Source organism: Harmonia axyridis, chromosome 5 (genome assembly GCF_914767665.1).
Source record: "Harmonia axyridis chromosome 5, icHarAxyr1.1, whole genome shotgun sequence".
In the NCBI taxonomy this organism is placed as follows: Eukaryota; Metazoa; Arthropoda; class Insecta; order Coleoptera; family Coccinellidae; genus Harmonia; species Harmonia axyridis.
In genome coordinates, this window is record NC_059505.1 from 43,702,617 (window position 1) to 43,719,259 (window position 16,643).

A 16,643-nucleotide genomic window follows, 5' to 3' on the forward strand; every position below is an offset into this window, starting at 1 on the left:
ATCTTTATTAATCTTCGCTACATATTGGGTAAATAAATACCAAAACTTATAATTTATTTGCCCATCACAGCTTATTTACTGAATTTTTATAATAATTTTAATTCGTAAAAGGATATCAACGGGACTATTGAAAACAAATAAAAAGGACAACGGACATTCCTCAAAAAGAAATGCTAACCGTAGACACGTGTTTTGGGCTTTCGGCCCTCATCATAATTTAAAACTTTCTGACAATTACTAGAGAACTATGGAAAAGTGTTCAATAACACTTTTTTTTGTTTTACTCCAAGCGTTGTTCATCTCAACATTTTTCACATTTGGAGAAAAAAATTTCAAACAGTTCTTTAGTAATCATCAGAAAGATCCAAATTATGAAATAAAAAGGATATCAGACATCCCTCAAGGAGGAGTGCTAACTGTAGACACGTGTTTCGGGCTTTTGGCCCTCATCAGTACGGTGAAGAAATGTTAGGATGAAAAAGAAAAAAATTTCAATAATATCATCAAATTCAGATATCCAATAAAAAAGCTACTATTTAAAAATACCATTTATTGTAACATTCATATTAAAAGTCCAATCCAGATAAAAACAACCCTTACACCTATAAATATTCAAAAAATCAAATGTGATCACATTTTAACACAGTAAAGTTACATTTCTGATTCAACTTTGTTCAAAGTTTGGATTTAGGAATATACGATTCCAAATTCGCTACATCTTTCCACCACGAAGGTCTACTCATTCCATAAGCAGATTGCAACATGAAAGATTCAAGTCTTTGGTACACCTTAAAAAAAAAAAAAGAGGTTTCAAATCTGTTAACGAATGTAAATTAATATAACTCACTTGACCGTCTGAGGCTCCCAATACGGAATTCATGGCAAAATCTGGAGGGGCAATAGCATCGATTAGAGCAACGGCGTCATCTTTCAGCACTGCGCACAATTCAAGAATGGCATCTTGGATTAACTTCGCAGGTGCTGAGCCAAGAGCGAATTCTCCTTTATATAATGTAGCCATGTGATGCTTATTCAAGGATGATATTGCGTAGAGTGCAAACAATCGGTGGAGGACTCTTTTAATGTTTCCATCATCAGTACTGTTGATGAAAATCAACATCCTTTCCAGGAAGAAATGCTAAACAAAAAATTGCATGAAAAATCCAGCTTTTTCGATATCAGTTAAGTTGTTACCTGGATAAATGCTACGGATAAATCCCTAGCTAAAAACACTTGGCTATTATTCTTTGCCCAGAAGGGGTCAATTCCTTTTTGATCGCATTGTTTCAATTTTTCATAGGTTTCCCTAAGTAGGTAACAAACCAACCATTTGTAAGTGTTCATCAAAACTGAAAAAAACAAATAATGAGAAAAATCTGAATAGTTTTAAATAATTGATATTGAATGTAAGTTATTCTAATTTGATTGTGTCACTCTATGTTGCTTTTTCAATTTTTTCCATCACTGTTTAATGTCTAATTAATTGTGAATACTAATTCCGGTTTTCCAGACAAAGCGAGAATGCTTTTCAATTAAGTAGTAATCAATATTTTCAGTTTACTAGTGAATACCGAACAAAACCTGCTTCAATCTGTCCCCGTCTTTTCTTACATAGTTCATAAAAGTTCCGACAGAGGATGCTTTGTACGGAAAATATTGCTACACATTCCTAGATGGTGCTGATGAAATTCAAATCAAATGGTGGGTTTATGCACCATTCCTAAGGACTAAGAATTGAACGCTTAACTAATCAATGAGGGAGTTTATGCACTCTACCTAACAACTAAGAAGAAATGGTGGATTTATGCACCGTACCTAAGAACTAAGAATTATGAACTAAGAACTAAACCTAAGAATTCAGTGGCGTTTATATGGTGGATTTATGCACCGTACCTAAGAACTTGAACTAACACCTAAACCTAAGAATTCAGTGGCGTTTATATGGTGGATTCATGCACCGTACCTAAGGACTAAGAACTAAACCTAAGAATTCAGTGGCGTTTATATGGTGGATTTATGCACCGTACCTATGAACTAAGAACTAAACCTAAGAATTCAGTGGCGTTTATATGGTGGATTTATGCACCGTACCTAAGAACTTGAACTAACACCTAAACCTAAGAATTCAGTGGCGTTTATATGGTGGATTCATGCACCGTACCTAAGGACTAAGAACTAAACCTAAGAATTCAGTGGCGTTTATATGGTGGATTTATGCACCGTACCTATGAACTAAGAACTAAACCTAAGAATTCAGTGGCGTTTATATGGTGGATTTATGCACCGTACCTAAGAACTATGAACTAAGAACTAAACCTAAAAATTCAGTGGCGTTTATATGGTGGATTTATGCACCGTACCTAAGAACTTGAACTAAGAACTAAACCTAAGAATTCAGTGGCGTTTATATGGTGGATTTAAGCACCGTACCTAAGAACTTGAACTAAGAACTACACCTAAGAATTCAGTGGCGTTTTTATGGTGGATTTATGCACTGTACCTAAGAACTAAGGACTAAGAACTAAACCTAAGAATTCATTGGCGTTTGTATGGTGGATTTATGCACTGTACCTAAGAACTAAGGACTAAGAACTAAACCTAAGAATTCATTGGCGTTTTTATGGTGGATTTATGCACTGTACCTAAGAACTAAGGACTAAGAACTAAACCTAAGAATTCATTGGCGTTTGTATGGTGGATTTATGCACTGTACCTAAGAACTAAGGACTAAGAACTTGAACTAAGAACTAAACCTAAGAATTCATTGGCGTTTGTATGGTGGATTTATGCACCGTACCTAAGAACTATGAACTAAGAACTAAACCTAAGAATAAATCCACCATATAAACGCCACTGAATTTTTAGGTTTAGTTCTTAGTTCATAGATCTTAGTCCTTAGGTACGGTGCATACATCCACCATATGAACGCCACTGAATTCTTAGGTTTAGATCTTAGTCCTTAGTTCTTAGGTACGGTGCATAAATCCACCATATGAACGCCACTGAATTCTTAGGTTTAGTTCTTAGTTCATAGGTACGGTGCATAAATCCACCATATGAACGCCACTGAATTCTTAGGTTTAGATCTTAGTCCTTAGTTCTTAGGTACGGTGCATACATCCACCATATGAACGCCACTGAATTCTTAGGTTTAGATCTTAGTCCTTAGTTCTTAGGTACGGTGCATAAATCCACCATATGAACGCCACTGAATTCTTAGGTTTAGTTCTTAGTTCATAGGTACGGTGCATAAATCCACCATATGAACGCCACTGAATTCTTAGGTTTAGTTCTTAGTTCATAGATCTTAGTCCTTAGGTACGGTGCATACATCCACCATATGAACGCCACTGAATTCTTAGGTTTAGATCTTAGTCCTTAGTTCTTAGGTACGGTGCATAAATCCACCATATGAACGCCACTGAATTCTTAGGTTTAGTTCTTAGTTCATAGGTACGGTGCATAAATCCACCATATGAACGCCACTGAATTTTTAGGTTTAGTTCTTAGTTCATAGGTACGGTGCATAAATCCACCATATGAACGCCACTGAATTTTTAGGTTTAGTTCTTAGTTCATAGTTCTTAGGTACGGTGCATAAATCCACCATACAAACGCCACTGAATTCTTAGGTTTAGTTCTTAGTTCATAGATCTTAGTCCTTAGGTACGGTGCATACATCCACCATATGAACGCCACTGAATTCTTAGGTTTAGATCTTAGTCCTTAGTTCTTAGGTACGGTGCATAAATCCACCATATGAACGCCACTGAATTCTTAGGTTTAGTTCTTAGTTCATAGGTACGGTGCATAAATCCACCATACAAACGCCACTGAATTCTTAGGTTTAGTTCTTAGTTCATAGGTACGGTGCATAAATCCACCATATGAACGCCACTGAATTTTTAGGTTTAGTTCTTAGTTCATAGTTCTTAGGTACGGTGCATAAATCCACCATACAAACGCCACTGAATTCTTAGGTTTAGTTCTTAGTTCATAGGTACGGTGCATAAATCCACCATATGAACGCCACTGAATTCTTAGGTTTAGTTCTTAGTTCATAGATCTTAGTCCTTAGGTACGGTGCATACATCCACCATATGAACGCCACTGAATTCTTAGGTTTAGATCTTAGTCCTTAGTTCTTAGGTACGGTGCATAAATCCACCATATGAACGCCACTGAATTCTTAGGTTTAGTTCTTAGTTCAAGTTCTTAGGCCTTAGTTCTTAGGTACAGTGCATAAATCCACCATAAAAACGCCACTGAATTCTTAGGTTTAGTTCTTAGTCCTTAGGTACGGTGCATAAATCCACCATATGAACGCCACTGAATTCTTAGGTTTAGTTCTTAGTCCTTAGGTACGGTGCATAAATCCACCATATGAACGCCACTGAATTCTTAGGTTTAGTTCTTAGTCCTTAGGTACGGTGCATAAATCCACCATATGAACGCCACTGAATTCTTAGGTTTAGTTCTTAGTCCTTAGGTACGGTGCATAAATCCACCATATGAACGCCACTGAATTCTTAGGTTTAGTTCTTAGTCCTTAGGTACGGTGCATAAATCCACCATATGAACGCCACTGAATTCTTAGGTTTAGTTCTTAGTTCATAGTTCTTAGTCCTCAGTTCTTACGTACGGTGCAAAAATCCACCATTAAAGGTTGGTCAAATTGCTAGTGTTAGTTCCTAGGTAACGTGCATAAACGACCTCATTGATTGAATTCAGTGGTGTTTATGCTCTCTTATTAGTTCTTAGTTTAGGAATGCGCACGTGATCGAACTACTTTCTATTTGTTCTATACTTTGATGTTTGACATTGATATTTATTGTGAACAAAATTAAATTCAATTTTTTCAAATACACCTAATACTTTTCATCGATAAACATGAATAAAGAACATAAAATGATAGAAACTGGTACTCATTAATATTGAAATTCGATGCGGCGCACGCGCACTTCTATATTTTACCTGAGCCCTTTGTTCTTAGTTAAAAGTTGGCCTACTAGTGTTAGTTCTTAGGAAACGTGCATAAAGGCCCTTATTGATTTGTTATCTTTCAATTCTTAGTTGTTAGGTTTAGTCTTAGTTCTTAGGTACGGTGCATAAACCCACCATTAGTTAAAAGTTGGTCAACTTTCTAGTGCTAGTGTTAGTTCTTAGGTAATGGTGGGTTTATGCACCATTCCTAAGAACTAAGCCTAAACCTAACTAGCCTTAGCTACCTAGCTTACCTTCAGCTGAACAAAATTGTTCCACGCTGTTCGCATTAAATTTTGTCCTCAATATCCCATCAGCATTGGTCAAAAAGTCGATCGTTTTCAAGGGAGACGATATTTTTGAACCTGATAATACCAGTGGCCAAAATTTAAGTAGATAATTGGCAGTTTGCTGGATCAGGACATGGTTCTCCCCTTCATAGGTGCAGTTGGCATCGTTGGAACTCAACAAATCGCCCAATCCAGCAGCTAATATTCAAAAAATTAGTAAAAATTATCACTGCACATTGCAAACATCAATAAATCAAAAAAAAAAAATTCCAATCTCACTCCCATTTGCGAGTGTTTTAGGAAGTTAGCTAAAGAGTTACCTTTCAGATAACCGTGTCCTCCACATGCCTCTCTGCACTCTTGAATAGCGTCCCGCATTGCCCACCCAGCAACAGGTTTACAACCCGAAGAAATAGCATGGAATTCGATCCCTCTGTCGGGCAAACTCTCGTTAGTGGGGTCGACAAGACTTTCTATCAGGAACTCCATGAAGGTAGGTACGAAGAAATCACAAAATATTCTCGTAACATAAACTGCAGCTAGATGAGGCAAAAGACGGTTTTGCTACGAATTAAAAATGTTAACATAAACCGGAGGTGAAAGAATTACCTCGCTATCTTACATGTGTTTGATATTCTAAAATGGGCATTTCTTCTTTTTCATCTGGTCCGAACTGTTTCCGGACTGCGGCATATCTGATGGCAATAGTGACAGCTTTTATGCCGTAACCGCCTGCCATATTGGTTATGTTGACCCTTCCACTAGAAAGGTTGCCCAATGAGGCCCCATGTCTCTTTCTTGGGTCTTTATAAGGGGTCACATACTCTCCGTTTTCTGTCACATCTCCTGTACGATTCAAAAGATTTTCTCGTGGGATTCGATAATTTTTGAACATGACAAAGCTAAAAATTAATAAAATACCTTATCACTTGAAATCTCCTGATTCATTACAAAGGTAATGTAAGCTTACCCATTATCTAAACCATTTAAACCGATCTTCTCTCCCATATCTCCAATTATCAATCCGGGATGTGGTATCAAAGTGTTCACATCCCTCAATGGCACCACAAAACAGTGTAGTCCCTTTTTCTGCCCTTTCACAATCAATTGTGCGAAAACACAGCCAATGGAAGCAGTCTGGCCTAAACCAGCTGCCCAACATTTAGCTGCTTCGAAATCCGGACTGTTCAATATGAATTCTCCACTGTCCTCGTCATATGTAGCTGTTGTTCTCATTCCTTTTGTGTTTGTGCCATGTCCAATCTCTGTCAAGCAGAAACAGCCGTGGATCTGAATAAATCTTCTTGGTCATATTTACCAATTTTAGGATATAAATATATCTCACCTTTCCGTCTTCAATATCTGTCATATATTTATGATGCCTTCTTGTTCCCATAGATTGAATAGTACTGATAAATAATAACTTGGAAACAGAATACTTTATGTAAGAATCAGGATCTACTTGTACTATCAACCTATTAGCCATTGGCATTTTTCTCAAATTGGATACTAAGTTTGTTATGTTTAATGAGTCAATGTTCGATATTATATTACTTTGTCTATTAGCTACTCTCCTTGTTTCATCGAAAGATTTAGGATTAATATTTCTTTGATAGTCAGGGTATTGTTCCAAATCTTTAACGATTTCATCCTAGAATTCGTATTTGTTTTATTGGAAACATACAGGCTATTGCAAAAACTTACTTGGAAATTAACCAATTCTTCTGAATCTAAAAGTACCTTCAACTTTTTCCAGTCAAAAGAGGCTTTTTTTCTATACAAATCCAGTGGACCTGGTTTGAAATCCTTCAGTAGTTTCAAAGACATTATTATAAATCAAAAACTTATTGGAAATTTGAATTACTTCGTCTGTACTCGTCGATATTTCAGATGAAAATGGAATGTTCCAGATGGTGCAAAGTCCAGAGCAAAAGTTAATTTTTAATTCATATTATTGATCAGTAATCATTAATTTCTAAATCTATAATTGAGCAACCGATGAGATCATAAACAACGCGCCGAATCGGCAGAAAATAGGGAGTGCAATAACCAGTTAATTAATGCAGTTGCATAAATAGAAAGTCGGATTAACAACATAACCTTAACTTTGAAAAACGTCAAAGTAGCTACTCTACCACAGAAAGCTATATTTATTCTATTCATAGAATAATTGTAATTTACACTATGGTCTTGCTAACTCTGGCTTTTTCTATGCTCCTATTTAGAACATAGATTCTTATTATGTTGTCTATGCTTCTCATAGACAAACAATATCTCTATGGTACTTATATATTTTTAAAAATTGGTTGATCATGGAGCAAAAATCTAATCTGATCTAATCTTTAGCGAATAGAAAAAATACCTCTTCAAAACGAGTAGTGTACACATTTTTTATTGCTGATGTAACTCCATATGAATAATATAAATAAATATGAAAGAGATATCCTTCAGAAGCGCTGCATATTCAATCAGCCTTATATTTTTCGTCTTCCGCAAACCACTCAGAATACGAAGTCAATTTTTCTGAGCATTGCCGTCCTAATTCTGCTACCGTCTCTTTTTCACCACCATAATCTTTTGGTAGTATCGATATGTCGATAGCCTTCTCCAGGGCCGAGTTGCCTTCGTAGCTGACTTCAATCCTTTTTTTCAATTTCTGCGTCATGAAACTCTTAAAGATATTCAAGACTACATGAATAAAGGTCGGGGCGTTTATAAACATCAGTTTTTTGGGTCTACAATGATAGTTGTGCCATGTATTGACGATGTTTTTTATTCTAGTTAGCGTGTATTGCCTCACATGCCGGAATCCGGTGTTTTTCAGGTCTATGATCGCGTAAACACCATATATCTGGGCTAGTTCTTCTTCCATAACAGCTATATCCAGAACCATAGTCCCGGCTTTTATGATCGTATCTAGATCGTAAATCGAAGGATCGGGTATTGTAGGCCTGACAACCATCACTAACTTGTTCTCGTAAGTATTTTTGAGCACCACAAATGTACCCATTTTCACCAATTCCTGTATTTGCGGCAAGTTCGGGTTCCTATTGCTGAACCATTCTGGCACGTCCCTGCGCATAAGATAGAAGTTCTTGAGTTTTTCCTTGGTTTTCTTCACGTCATATTTACAGCCCCTAAGGAAGGGAACGATGTATTTCTCCTCGGTTCTTACGTGTAAATTCGAATTCTCCTCCGCCCATTTCTTCAACTCGTCAAGGCCATTCTCTCTGCTCTCTGTGGTTTCGTGCAGGATAGTCTGGGCGTATTGTTCTATGCTCGCTGGATATTCACTATCAACTTCTGCCGACATAATTGATTCGAATGAAACACGATTTGAGCACAAATTGATTCACTGTCATTGACCTTCAAAGCGTCGAGGTGTTAGAAATCGTGTTGTACTACTAATATTGGCAATATTCACGTTTCTAATGTTTGCGATAGAAGAGAAAATCCGATTTTAGTATAGCCACTTGATCGATATGGATGGAAACTTATCACTCTAGAGGAGCACTATTTGTTTTGATGTAAATATGATTGACCTTGAAACAAGGAACTGACGGTAATGAACGTATGACTACGTTGATCATGAAGAATCTTTTTGCATGGTAATCAGAGTGTAGTGGGAGAATAATTATGTAATATCATCATATTAAATTTTATTTTGGCATATCATTATTTACGAAAAATATTCCGGTGTCATGTTGATTTAGTAATTAAATTCAATGAACGATTATATTTTATTTTTTTAATTAGTATTGAATTTTTCCTAATCTTATCGAAATCAATATATAGAAGCGATATTGACCGTTCTCGGAAATTTGAAGGTCTGAAGAGGTCACAAAGATTTACTTGATTTTGACATATAGATTTATTGATAATCTGGGTTAATTTGGATATCAATGTAGTTTATCACTCAAATAAAGGTTCATAAAAAAAGTATGCTTTGTGTCGACCTCGTATTGAAGAGTCTGCACAGGAAATATATCGTTAATTATCCAATTTACGGTTAATTACCATTAATTAACGATAGTCCTAGAAAATTGAATAAAAATCTCACTTCAAATTGAATTACATATTAAAGGTACTGTTCATTTCGTCGAAAGATTAATTTCTTATCAATCTTATCTTCTTTTTCCCATCAAAATGAGGTCGATATTTATGCTATACGATCAACTTGTTTATTATTATTGCAATTTATGACTTTCATAATGAATTGGAATATTTCATGTACTTTGTCTTTCAATAAAATTCTGTAATAAAACAAAAAATCTGACATTCAAATGTTGAAATACGTAGATTCTATGCAAATTTAACGTTTTGCCATTTCATTGAGTACCTATATTGGGTAAACACAGAGATATGGAGTACTCTATTTGTCTGGGTAAACATAGAGATTAAAGATTTAACCATAGAGATATATAATCTCTATGGAGATATTTTTGAGTATTTTTGAATAGATCACAGAAGTTTGTGAAAGGTGTTCTCGTTCTCATCCACTGATGAAAAAATCTACGAACAAGTGAAATGAAAACCTGTCGAAAGGTTTATTCGCGATGTACAAAACCTCTTTAAATAAAGTCGATTTTTTATCTGAATAAAAATAATTCAAGCGTGCATTCGATTTCAGAACAATAACATTTCGATGTCCGTTTTTTTATTCGGAGAGATAAGCTTTTGAAGATATCTGAAATCCAAAACGTATATAGATGTTCGCTTGCAACGACTTTTAATTTAATTGTTTCCTAAGTCATCCAAAGTCCAGTACGTGAGTATACTGAGTTTAGTTTGAACTATCCCACTCACAGGCTTTATCACGATTCCGTTAGATCAGCAGTGCATATATCCATTCGAATGTTTGTCTCGATCGGTCTGAAACAAGTTTTATCCTTGACGTGATGTCTTCAGGATATGTCTGTCAACTGCCGGAGGAAGTGCAACGTTACGCTAGAGAAGTTTTGGGAGAAACGGATACGACCAGAACACGATGTCTGGACGAGCTGAAGAGATGGGCCGAGGAAAATCCTCACCTACATGTACGGACAGAAGAAAAATACCTACTACCATTCCTCAGAGGGACAAAGTTTGACGTCGAAAAGGCAAAGATTAAACTGTTCAACTTTTACGTCATGCGTCGTGATAGAACTGAATGGTTCGAGAACAGAGATCCCAGGCTGAAGGAGATCCAAGAGGTGATCGAGTTTTTTTTTTAAATTATTTATATCACAGACTACTAAGCCAAGATATTTAGTCTATGATGAAAATCTTCTTCTTCGAATCTCTATGTTTACCATTTTCGAGGTTAGTTGTCAAAATGACGTCTCATCTTAGAACATAGAATTTCTTAGTTGAGTTCATTTGACACAGAATATTAGCCAAAATTCAAAAAAGACTTTCTGATTAGGGACACTGCTTTTTCAATTTCTTTTTCGTTAATTATTGATTCATTATGCATTTTTATTAGTTCTATTTAGTCTATGAAGCATATAAACTTCTATGAATATCTATGTTTACCAATTTCGAGGTTATTTGTCTCGTTCTTAATCATGGAACATAGAATAATCCAAGTTCTTCATCGAAAAACTCTAGAAATATGGACACAGAAGTAGCTAAATTAGAAAAAGACGAATTATCTTAAATTTCACACCCTGTATCTCAATTTCTCTGTCGTTAGAATCTCTATGTTTACCATTATCGAGATTAGTTGTCAAAATGACGTCTCATCTTAAAACATAGAATTTCTTGAATTCATTTGACACAGAACATTAGCCAAAATTCAATAAAGATTTTCTGATTAAGGATCTACGCAGATTAATTTTTTATGATACTTTCAGGCAGATGATAGTGTAGTAAGAGTCTGTGATGTAAATATACCTACTTCTATGAATATTTATGTTCACTAATTTCGAGCTTATTTGTTTCGTTATTATTCATAGAACATAGAATATTCCAAGTTCTTAATCGAAAAGACTGAAAAAATTGACACAGAATATAAGCGAATTAGAAAAAAGATTTTTGTGCAAATATCAATACTCTGTATCTCAGACAAACCTATTGCAATTTCTCTGTCGTTATTTATCACCTCATTAGACTCTTCCCTTTCGCAAATTCTCATTATCCTCTTTGACTTCTCCTAGATGTTAAAGATGGGCAGTTTCGTGACTTTGAAGAAGACCTTCGAGAACCAACTCGTAGTGGTGATCAGACCAACTTTTCACAACCCCAGCATCCATCACATGGACGACGTCATCAAAACCGGCTTGATGGTTATAGACGTGGCCGTCATGGAAGAAGAACTGGCTCAGATCTATGGCGTTATAGGGATCATAGATATGACCAATCTGTGTTTCGGTCACGCGAAACAGATGACACCTACTAGGATAAAAAACATAGTCAATTCATGGCAGAATTTCCACTGTAGGCCTCAGAGGATACAATTCGTGAATGCTCCGTCGTACATGAACGTGGTCTTGGACATCTTCAAGAGTTTCATGACACCGAAATTGAAGAGCAGGACTTTCGTTTGCCACAATGGATATTCGGCAGTTACGGAACTTATGAACAAGGAGATCTTACCAAGGGATTATGATGGTGATGGAGAGTCTTTGGAGGAGTTAGGAGAGTATTGGAGCGAAAAGTTGATCTCCTATTCAGACTGGTTCGTCCAGGATGCCAAGTACAAGGCAGGAATTGAGATTAAGAAGAAAACCAAGAGTTGGTTTTCAAATTAGAGAATTATTATTTCATCTGGATCTATGACTCAGCCTGAATGATTAATTATTACAGAATAAGAACAGATGGTCATTTGTTTACTTCATTTATGCCAATAAGCAGATAATGCAAGTTCACCAGTTTCGACACAGTACATTATATTTTTATAGACTGGAAATGAATATTTTTATGCTTACCTAGAAATCAAATAGATGTTAATACTCTGCAAACATAGTTTACCTGTAATCTATTCAGTTATTTAATAGTAAAATTTGGATAATAAATGAAAAATTTTTTATGTTTATATTTGATAACCCTGTTTACTAACATCATATTTTTATGTTAAAAACTAAAACTCCCTTCCCCCGGTTCAACTACGTCACTGGACTAAATCACAACCTAATTTCCCGATAAAGATATACTCAGTTTTTGTTTTATCTTATCAGCTGACATCCATATTACAATAAAACTATTGGACAAAACATTATTATCTCAAACTTCGGTTTGAAGAGGAACAGAGGAACAAAGCAAACTGGAGGGAATAAATGATCTTTGTCACCTTCACAATCAGTGAATTTGAAATATTTGCTCTCATTCCCTACAAAAATGAACGCGAGACGAGCTTCATTTCTTGAGATTATCAGTTGAGAATGGATTTTTCATTGGGCAGATAAGTAACATAAATTGCTGATTGAATATAATACTCGCGACTGATATTTGATAATACGAAAGTTTTATATAATTCTTTCTACAAAGTAACAGATTAGTCTAACCTTCGATAATTCGTGGTTAGGAGCACAGAACTACGTAAGAGTGTTTAGTTATGCCTACGACACAAATGTTCAGTTCGGCCTCGGGAATTCAAAGAACAACCAGCAGCGAACCTGAAGAGGATGCAGAATTTATACGGGAATCCCTGGATAACCTGAAGAAATGGACAGAAGAAAACCCGAACCTACATATCCGAAACGAGGATAAGTATCTCCTAATCTTCCTCAGGTGTTGTAAATACGATTTGAAGAAAACCAAGGAAAGGATTAAAAATTTTTATTTGATGAAGAGGGACAGGAAGCTACTATTCAGGAATCGTGATCCTCTTTCCAGGGAAGTTCAAGGACTCATCAAGATGGGAACCTTCTTCGTATTGAAGAACAACCATGAAAATCGGCCTGTAGTTATCATCAGACCTACCATTCGTGATCCTTCGGTCTACACCTTGGACGACGTAGTGAAAAGTGGATCTATGGTGCTAGATATTCTCGCATTGGAAGAAGAGTATGCTCAAATCTATGGAATCATCACCATCGTGGATTTGACGAATGTGAGCTTCATGACTGTTACTGAATTGTCTATACCTCGATTGAAGTACATGGTTTCTGTATGGCAGAATTATTACTGTAGGCCTCAACAGATAGTCTTCATTAACGTTCCTGCTTACATCAATGTGTTCTTGAAAATTGTTAAAAGTTTTATGACGGCTAAGATGAGAGATCGGATTCAAGTGCACCATGACAGTAATTTTTCTCTTACCAATGTAGTGGATAAAAAGTTGTTACCTCCTGAATATGGAGGGGAAGGCGAAACCATAGAGGAACTTGCTAATTATTGGAGCGATAAGATGATTTCCTACTCCCAATGGTTCAAGGAAGATGAAAAATTTAGAGCGGAATGAAGATGTTTTACAATAAAATAAGAAAACCTGTTTTTATACATTTATGAAGATAATATTTTTATATATTTGCTTTTTTAAGTTCAACTGGTGCTGTGTATTTACCTAATAGAATTAAATGAATTCGGTTTGATCAATAAAACTTATATTTTATAGAAATTATATTATCAAGATGTCCTTTCATTAAGATAGTTGTTAAAAATCTTTTTATTATGTAATCAAACAACGTTTTAAACCACCATTAGATATTCGTCTGATACAGCCTTTATTGTGTCCAGTTAAATAACTTTGACAATTGACGTCTCAATGTCATCTGTGTCAGATTATGAATATTGTTGACGTTTTTTCCTATGGGAAATTACAGTTAAAAATACCTGTGGATAGTGGGAATTCGATATTAAATTCACTAAGCATACATAACAGACCCTTCCTGTTTGCAGTTTGAATAATATTATGAATTGGTATCGACCCTTAAACAATAAAAACAACGCATGAACAAATATGAGCAATGTTACAATTCTGGAAGAAGTCTGGTAAATAATTGTAAATTCCGAAAGATGATCTGATAATGATGGAATTTGCTTTTGTTTTACAGGACAGAAAAATCGGGTTGGATCGTACGCAGTAGACACAAACTGCAATGAAAGCCTTCAATATTACGAAACAGTTCCAAAGTCGCGGGAAAACTATGAATATGTTCAAATATCGGAGGAAATTTTAGATTCAGGTAAAGTGAAACATTTTATATTTTCGTTTCACTTATTCTCATTAAAAATAACTTCATCAGTTGAAAGTTAGTTATTTTTGGACATTTCACAGGTAGCGATGTTCATTTGAAAAAATCATCTATAGCGAGAACACTTCCAGAAGTGTTACAGGATAAAAGTGCCCTCAACCACTTTATACAGTTCATGGAATCAAGAGAATCAGAGTCCTATATACTTTGCTGGCTAGATATAGAGACCTTCAAGGCTGATATACCCAAAATATCTTCACCTACTTTATCCAGCTTAACAGAACACGACAGTCTGTCTGTGAGCACAGATTCTGACTCAATTATTTCGAGTGTTTCTAGCGAGTTTTCAGAAGGTAGAGGTTCAAATATAGGCAAAAATCCAAACCACAATTGTGATAAAGAAAGCAGTGATATTAGCATTAGTCCGAAATCTTATAAGAATTCGAAAGAAAATAATGATCTTATAGATACGGAATTGTTGACAAAAAATGCTCTCATAATTTTCAAGAAATACATAGCACAAGAAGCTGATTCCAATATAAAATGTAGAGATGATGTTAGAAAAGATTTGATAGAAAGTATTTGTGATAAAATGAAATTAATCTCAGATAATTGTTTTTCAAAAGTACAAAGTCATGTATATAATATGATGGAGAAAGAGTACTTTGATTCTTTTCTATTGAGCGATTTTTATTGTAAATATCAGATAGATGTACTGACAAGTGGAAATACAGTCCTCGACGATATTTTAAATAACGAAACTGCCTTATTTTATTTCATGGAATATTTGGAACAGGAAGATCAAAGGCACCTCTTGGAATTCTGGATAGCTGCTATAAATTTCCAGCAGCAGCTGAAGTATCAGGGCGAGTTCTTTGACCCTTTGGAGGCACAAAATGATGCTGTGGTTTTGTACGATAAATATTTCTCTTTACAAGCACTTTGTCCGTTAAAGCTAGGAGATAAGGTGAGGCTTTCTTTGGAACAGAAAATATGCGGGGAGAATGGAGTGAACTTGGATAGTTTCAATCTGCCAATCACCATCGTAGAAAGAATTCTGGAAAAATACTTCATCCAACCCTTTTTGGAATCTCAGCTGTTCTATAAATTTCTCTCGGAACTGATAAATACGGTGCAATCCAACGGTTATGCGACGACAATACAAAAACATAAAAGATCTCCTTCCGATGGTGACAGTGAACATAGTTTCGCTTCTAGCACGTTTCTAGCCATGGAAATGAACCATAACGTGACTAAAAAAAAAACCAAAGCCTCACCGAACATGACGATTGACACAAGGGAATTGTACGATCCTGACTCATTGTGGAAGCAAAGGAGAAAAAGTAAATTGTTGTGCGGTCACGTTAGCGATTTGGGAAGGTTCGAAACTGAATTTGAACCGGAACCGGATAGAGGCCAGTTCAATTTGAAGGATGTAGTTAGAAAGTTTGTTAGTGTAGAAGAAGAACAGAAGAGGAAGGAAGAAATGGCGTGGCAGGTTGCGGAAATGATCGTGAGGGATATAACGAATGTTACTTTGAACAATAATTGATTATCTGTTCGATATCGGGCTAGATTTAACACAGTCATTTTCTTACGTCTTTTTGAAAAAACCACCAACTAAACTCTTCGTATACCGTTTAGAATGTGTGCATACAAATTGATTGATCTATGTTTAACGCTAACTATGTTAATCAAATGGAATTATTAGTCGTCTTTGTATTTAGTTAATGGTAATGGTTTTGTCATGCAAAGCTCATATTTCTTCAATCCAGGTGTAATTATTTGTTGTGTTATGTATATAAGTGTAACATATCAGGAAAAAAAAATGATAGAAGTTGTAAAGTGAAATTTATATTTTTTGTATATAAAGTAATAGCAGAATTATTTCTTCATTACTACATGTTCCATAATCTGGTGCTTTGAATTAAACAGTATTAATTATGATATATCCCCTTAACAGCAGAAAATATTGACAAAAGTTTTATTTCAGTGTTAGTTTAATTTTGTAGATGATATATTTTTACTTTCTAAAAATAAAAATTCGAGACATTACTGTGTTTTTTCGAAACTACATGATATCCTTAATTGATTGAGAAAATCTTGCGAAAGGCTCAAAAATATAAGGGAAAGCTAACTTGTTTTAGAAACGGTACGTTTTTTAACGCTTCTGAGTAATCCTTAGAATATAGATAGAATATTATTATTAATTATGAATATTCTAAGGAGTAATCAGAGCTTACTGCGAGTTAGT

General features: G+C 35.3%; 4 protein-coding genes across 4 annotated transcripts; 2 read left to right on the forward strand and 2 right to left on the reverse strand.

Moving 5' to 3' along the window:
• Nucleotides 1-533: 533 nt before the first annotated feature.
• On the reverse strand, nt 534-7,383 carry LOC123681247 (peroxisomal acyl-coenzyme A oxidase 3-like). Its single transcript, XM_045619530.1, has 9 exons — nt 6,978-7,383; nt 6,619-6,924; nt 6,244-6,563; nt 5,896-6,175; nt 5,594-5,837; nt 5,238-5,471; nt 1,195-1,349; nt 848-1,138; nt 534-788 (listed from the first exon to the last, which is right to left on the reverse strand). The coding sequence occupies exons 1-9, from the start codon at nt 7,098-7,100 to the stop codon at nt 675-677; spliced, it is 2,067 nt and encodes a 688-aa protein (XP_045475486.1). The 5' UTR covers nt 7,101-7,383; the 3' UTR covers nt 534-674.
• A 266-nt stretch (nt 7,384-7,649) lies between these two features.
• On the reverse strand, nt 7,650-9,000 carry LOC123681251 (retinol-binding protein pinta-like). Its single transcript, XM_045619534.1, has one exon. The coding sequence runs from the start codon at nt 8,584-8,586 to the stop codon at nt 7,738-7,740; it is 849 nt and encodes a 282-aa protein (XP_045475490.1). The 5' UTR covers nt 8,587-9,000; the 3' UTR covers nt 7,650-7,737.
• A 757-nt stretch (nt 9,001-9,757) lies between these two features.
• LOC123680943 lies at nt 9,758-13,824 on the forward strand. The gene is made up of 3 exons (XM_045619067.1): nt 9,758-10,465; nt 11,411-12,001; nt 12,799-13,824. The coding sequence occupies exons 1-3, from the start codon at nt 10,172-10,174 to the stop codon at nt 13,654-13,656; spliced, it is 1,743 nt and encodes a 580-aa protein (XP_045475023.1). The 5' UTR covers nt 9,758-10,171; the 3' UTR covers nt 13,657-13,824.
• Nucleotides 13,825-13,946: 122 nt separating this feature from the next.
• Nucleotides 13,947-16,444, forward strand: LOC123681249 (A-kinase anchor protein 10, mitochondrial). The gene is made up of 3 exons (XM_045619533.1): nt 13,947-14,186; nt 14,249-14,380; nt 14,473-16,444. Exons 1-3 carry the CDS (start codon nt 14,162-14,164, stop codon nt 15,939-15,941), a joined length of 1,626 nt encoding a protein of 541 aa, XP_045475489.1. The 5' UTR covers nt 13,947-14,161; the 3' UTR covers nt 15,942-16,444.
• Nucleotides 16,445-16,643: the final 199 nt, after the last annotated feature.

What these genes read in the sequence shown, in the direction of transcription:
- LOC123681247 (XM_045619530.1), bottom strand. Translation starts at nt 7,100, where the DNA reads ATGTCTTTGAAACTACTGAAGGATTTCAAACCAGGTCCACTGGATTTG. An exon ending in TTTTAGAATATCAAACACAT is followed by an intron (nt 5,838 to 5,895) that starts GTAAGATAGCGA and finishes TTTAATTCGTAG; the next exon opens with CAAAACCGTCTTTTGCCTCA. An exon ending in ACAATTTTGTTCAGCTGAAG is followed by an intron (nt 1,350 to 5,237) that starts GTAAGCTAGGTA and finishes TGTTTTTTTCAG; the next exon opens with TTTTGATGAACACTTACAAA.
- LOC123681251 (XM_045619534.1), bottom strand. Translation starts at nt 8,586, where the DNA reads ATGTCGGCAGAAGTTGATAGTGAATATCCAGCGAGCATAGAACAATAC.
- LOC123680943 (XM_045619067.1), top strand. Translation starts at nt 10,172, where the DNA reads ATGTCTTCAGGATATGTCTGTCAACTGCCGGAGGAAGTGCAACGTTAC. An exon ending in GGCTGAAGGAGATCCAAGAG is followed by an intron (nt 10,466 to 11,410) that starts GTGATCGAGTTT and finishes GACTTCTCCTAG; the next exon opens with ATGTTAAAGATGGGCAGTTT. An exon ending in CCAAGAGTTGGTTTTCAAAT is followed by an intron (nt 12,002 to 12,798) that starts TAGAGAATTATT and finishes ACTACGTAAGAG; the next exon opens with TGTTTAGTTATGCCTACGAC.
- LOC123681249 (XM_045619533.1), top strand. Translation starts at nt 14,162, where the DNA reads ATGTTACAATTCTGGAAGAAGTCTG. An exon ending in ACAATTCTGGAAGAAGTCTG is followed by an intron (nt 14,187 to 14,248) that starts GTAAATAATTGT and finishes TTTGTTTTACAG; the next exon opens with GACAGAAAAATCGGGTTGGA. An exon ending in GGAGGAAATTTTAGATTCAG is followed by an intron (nt 14,381 to 14,472) that starts GTAAAGTGAAAC and finishes GACATTTCACAG; the next exon opens with GTAGCGATGTTCATTTGAAA.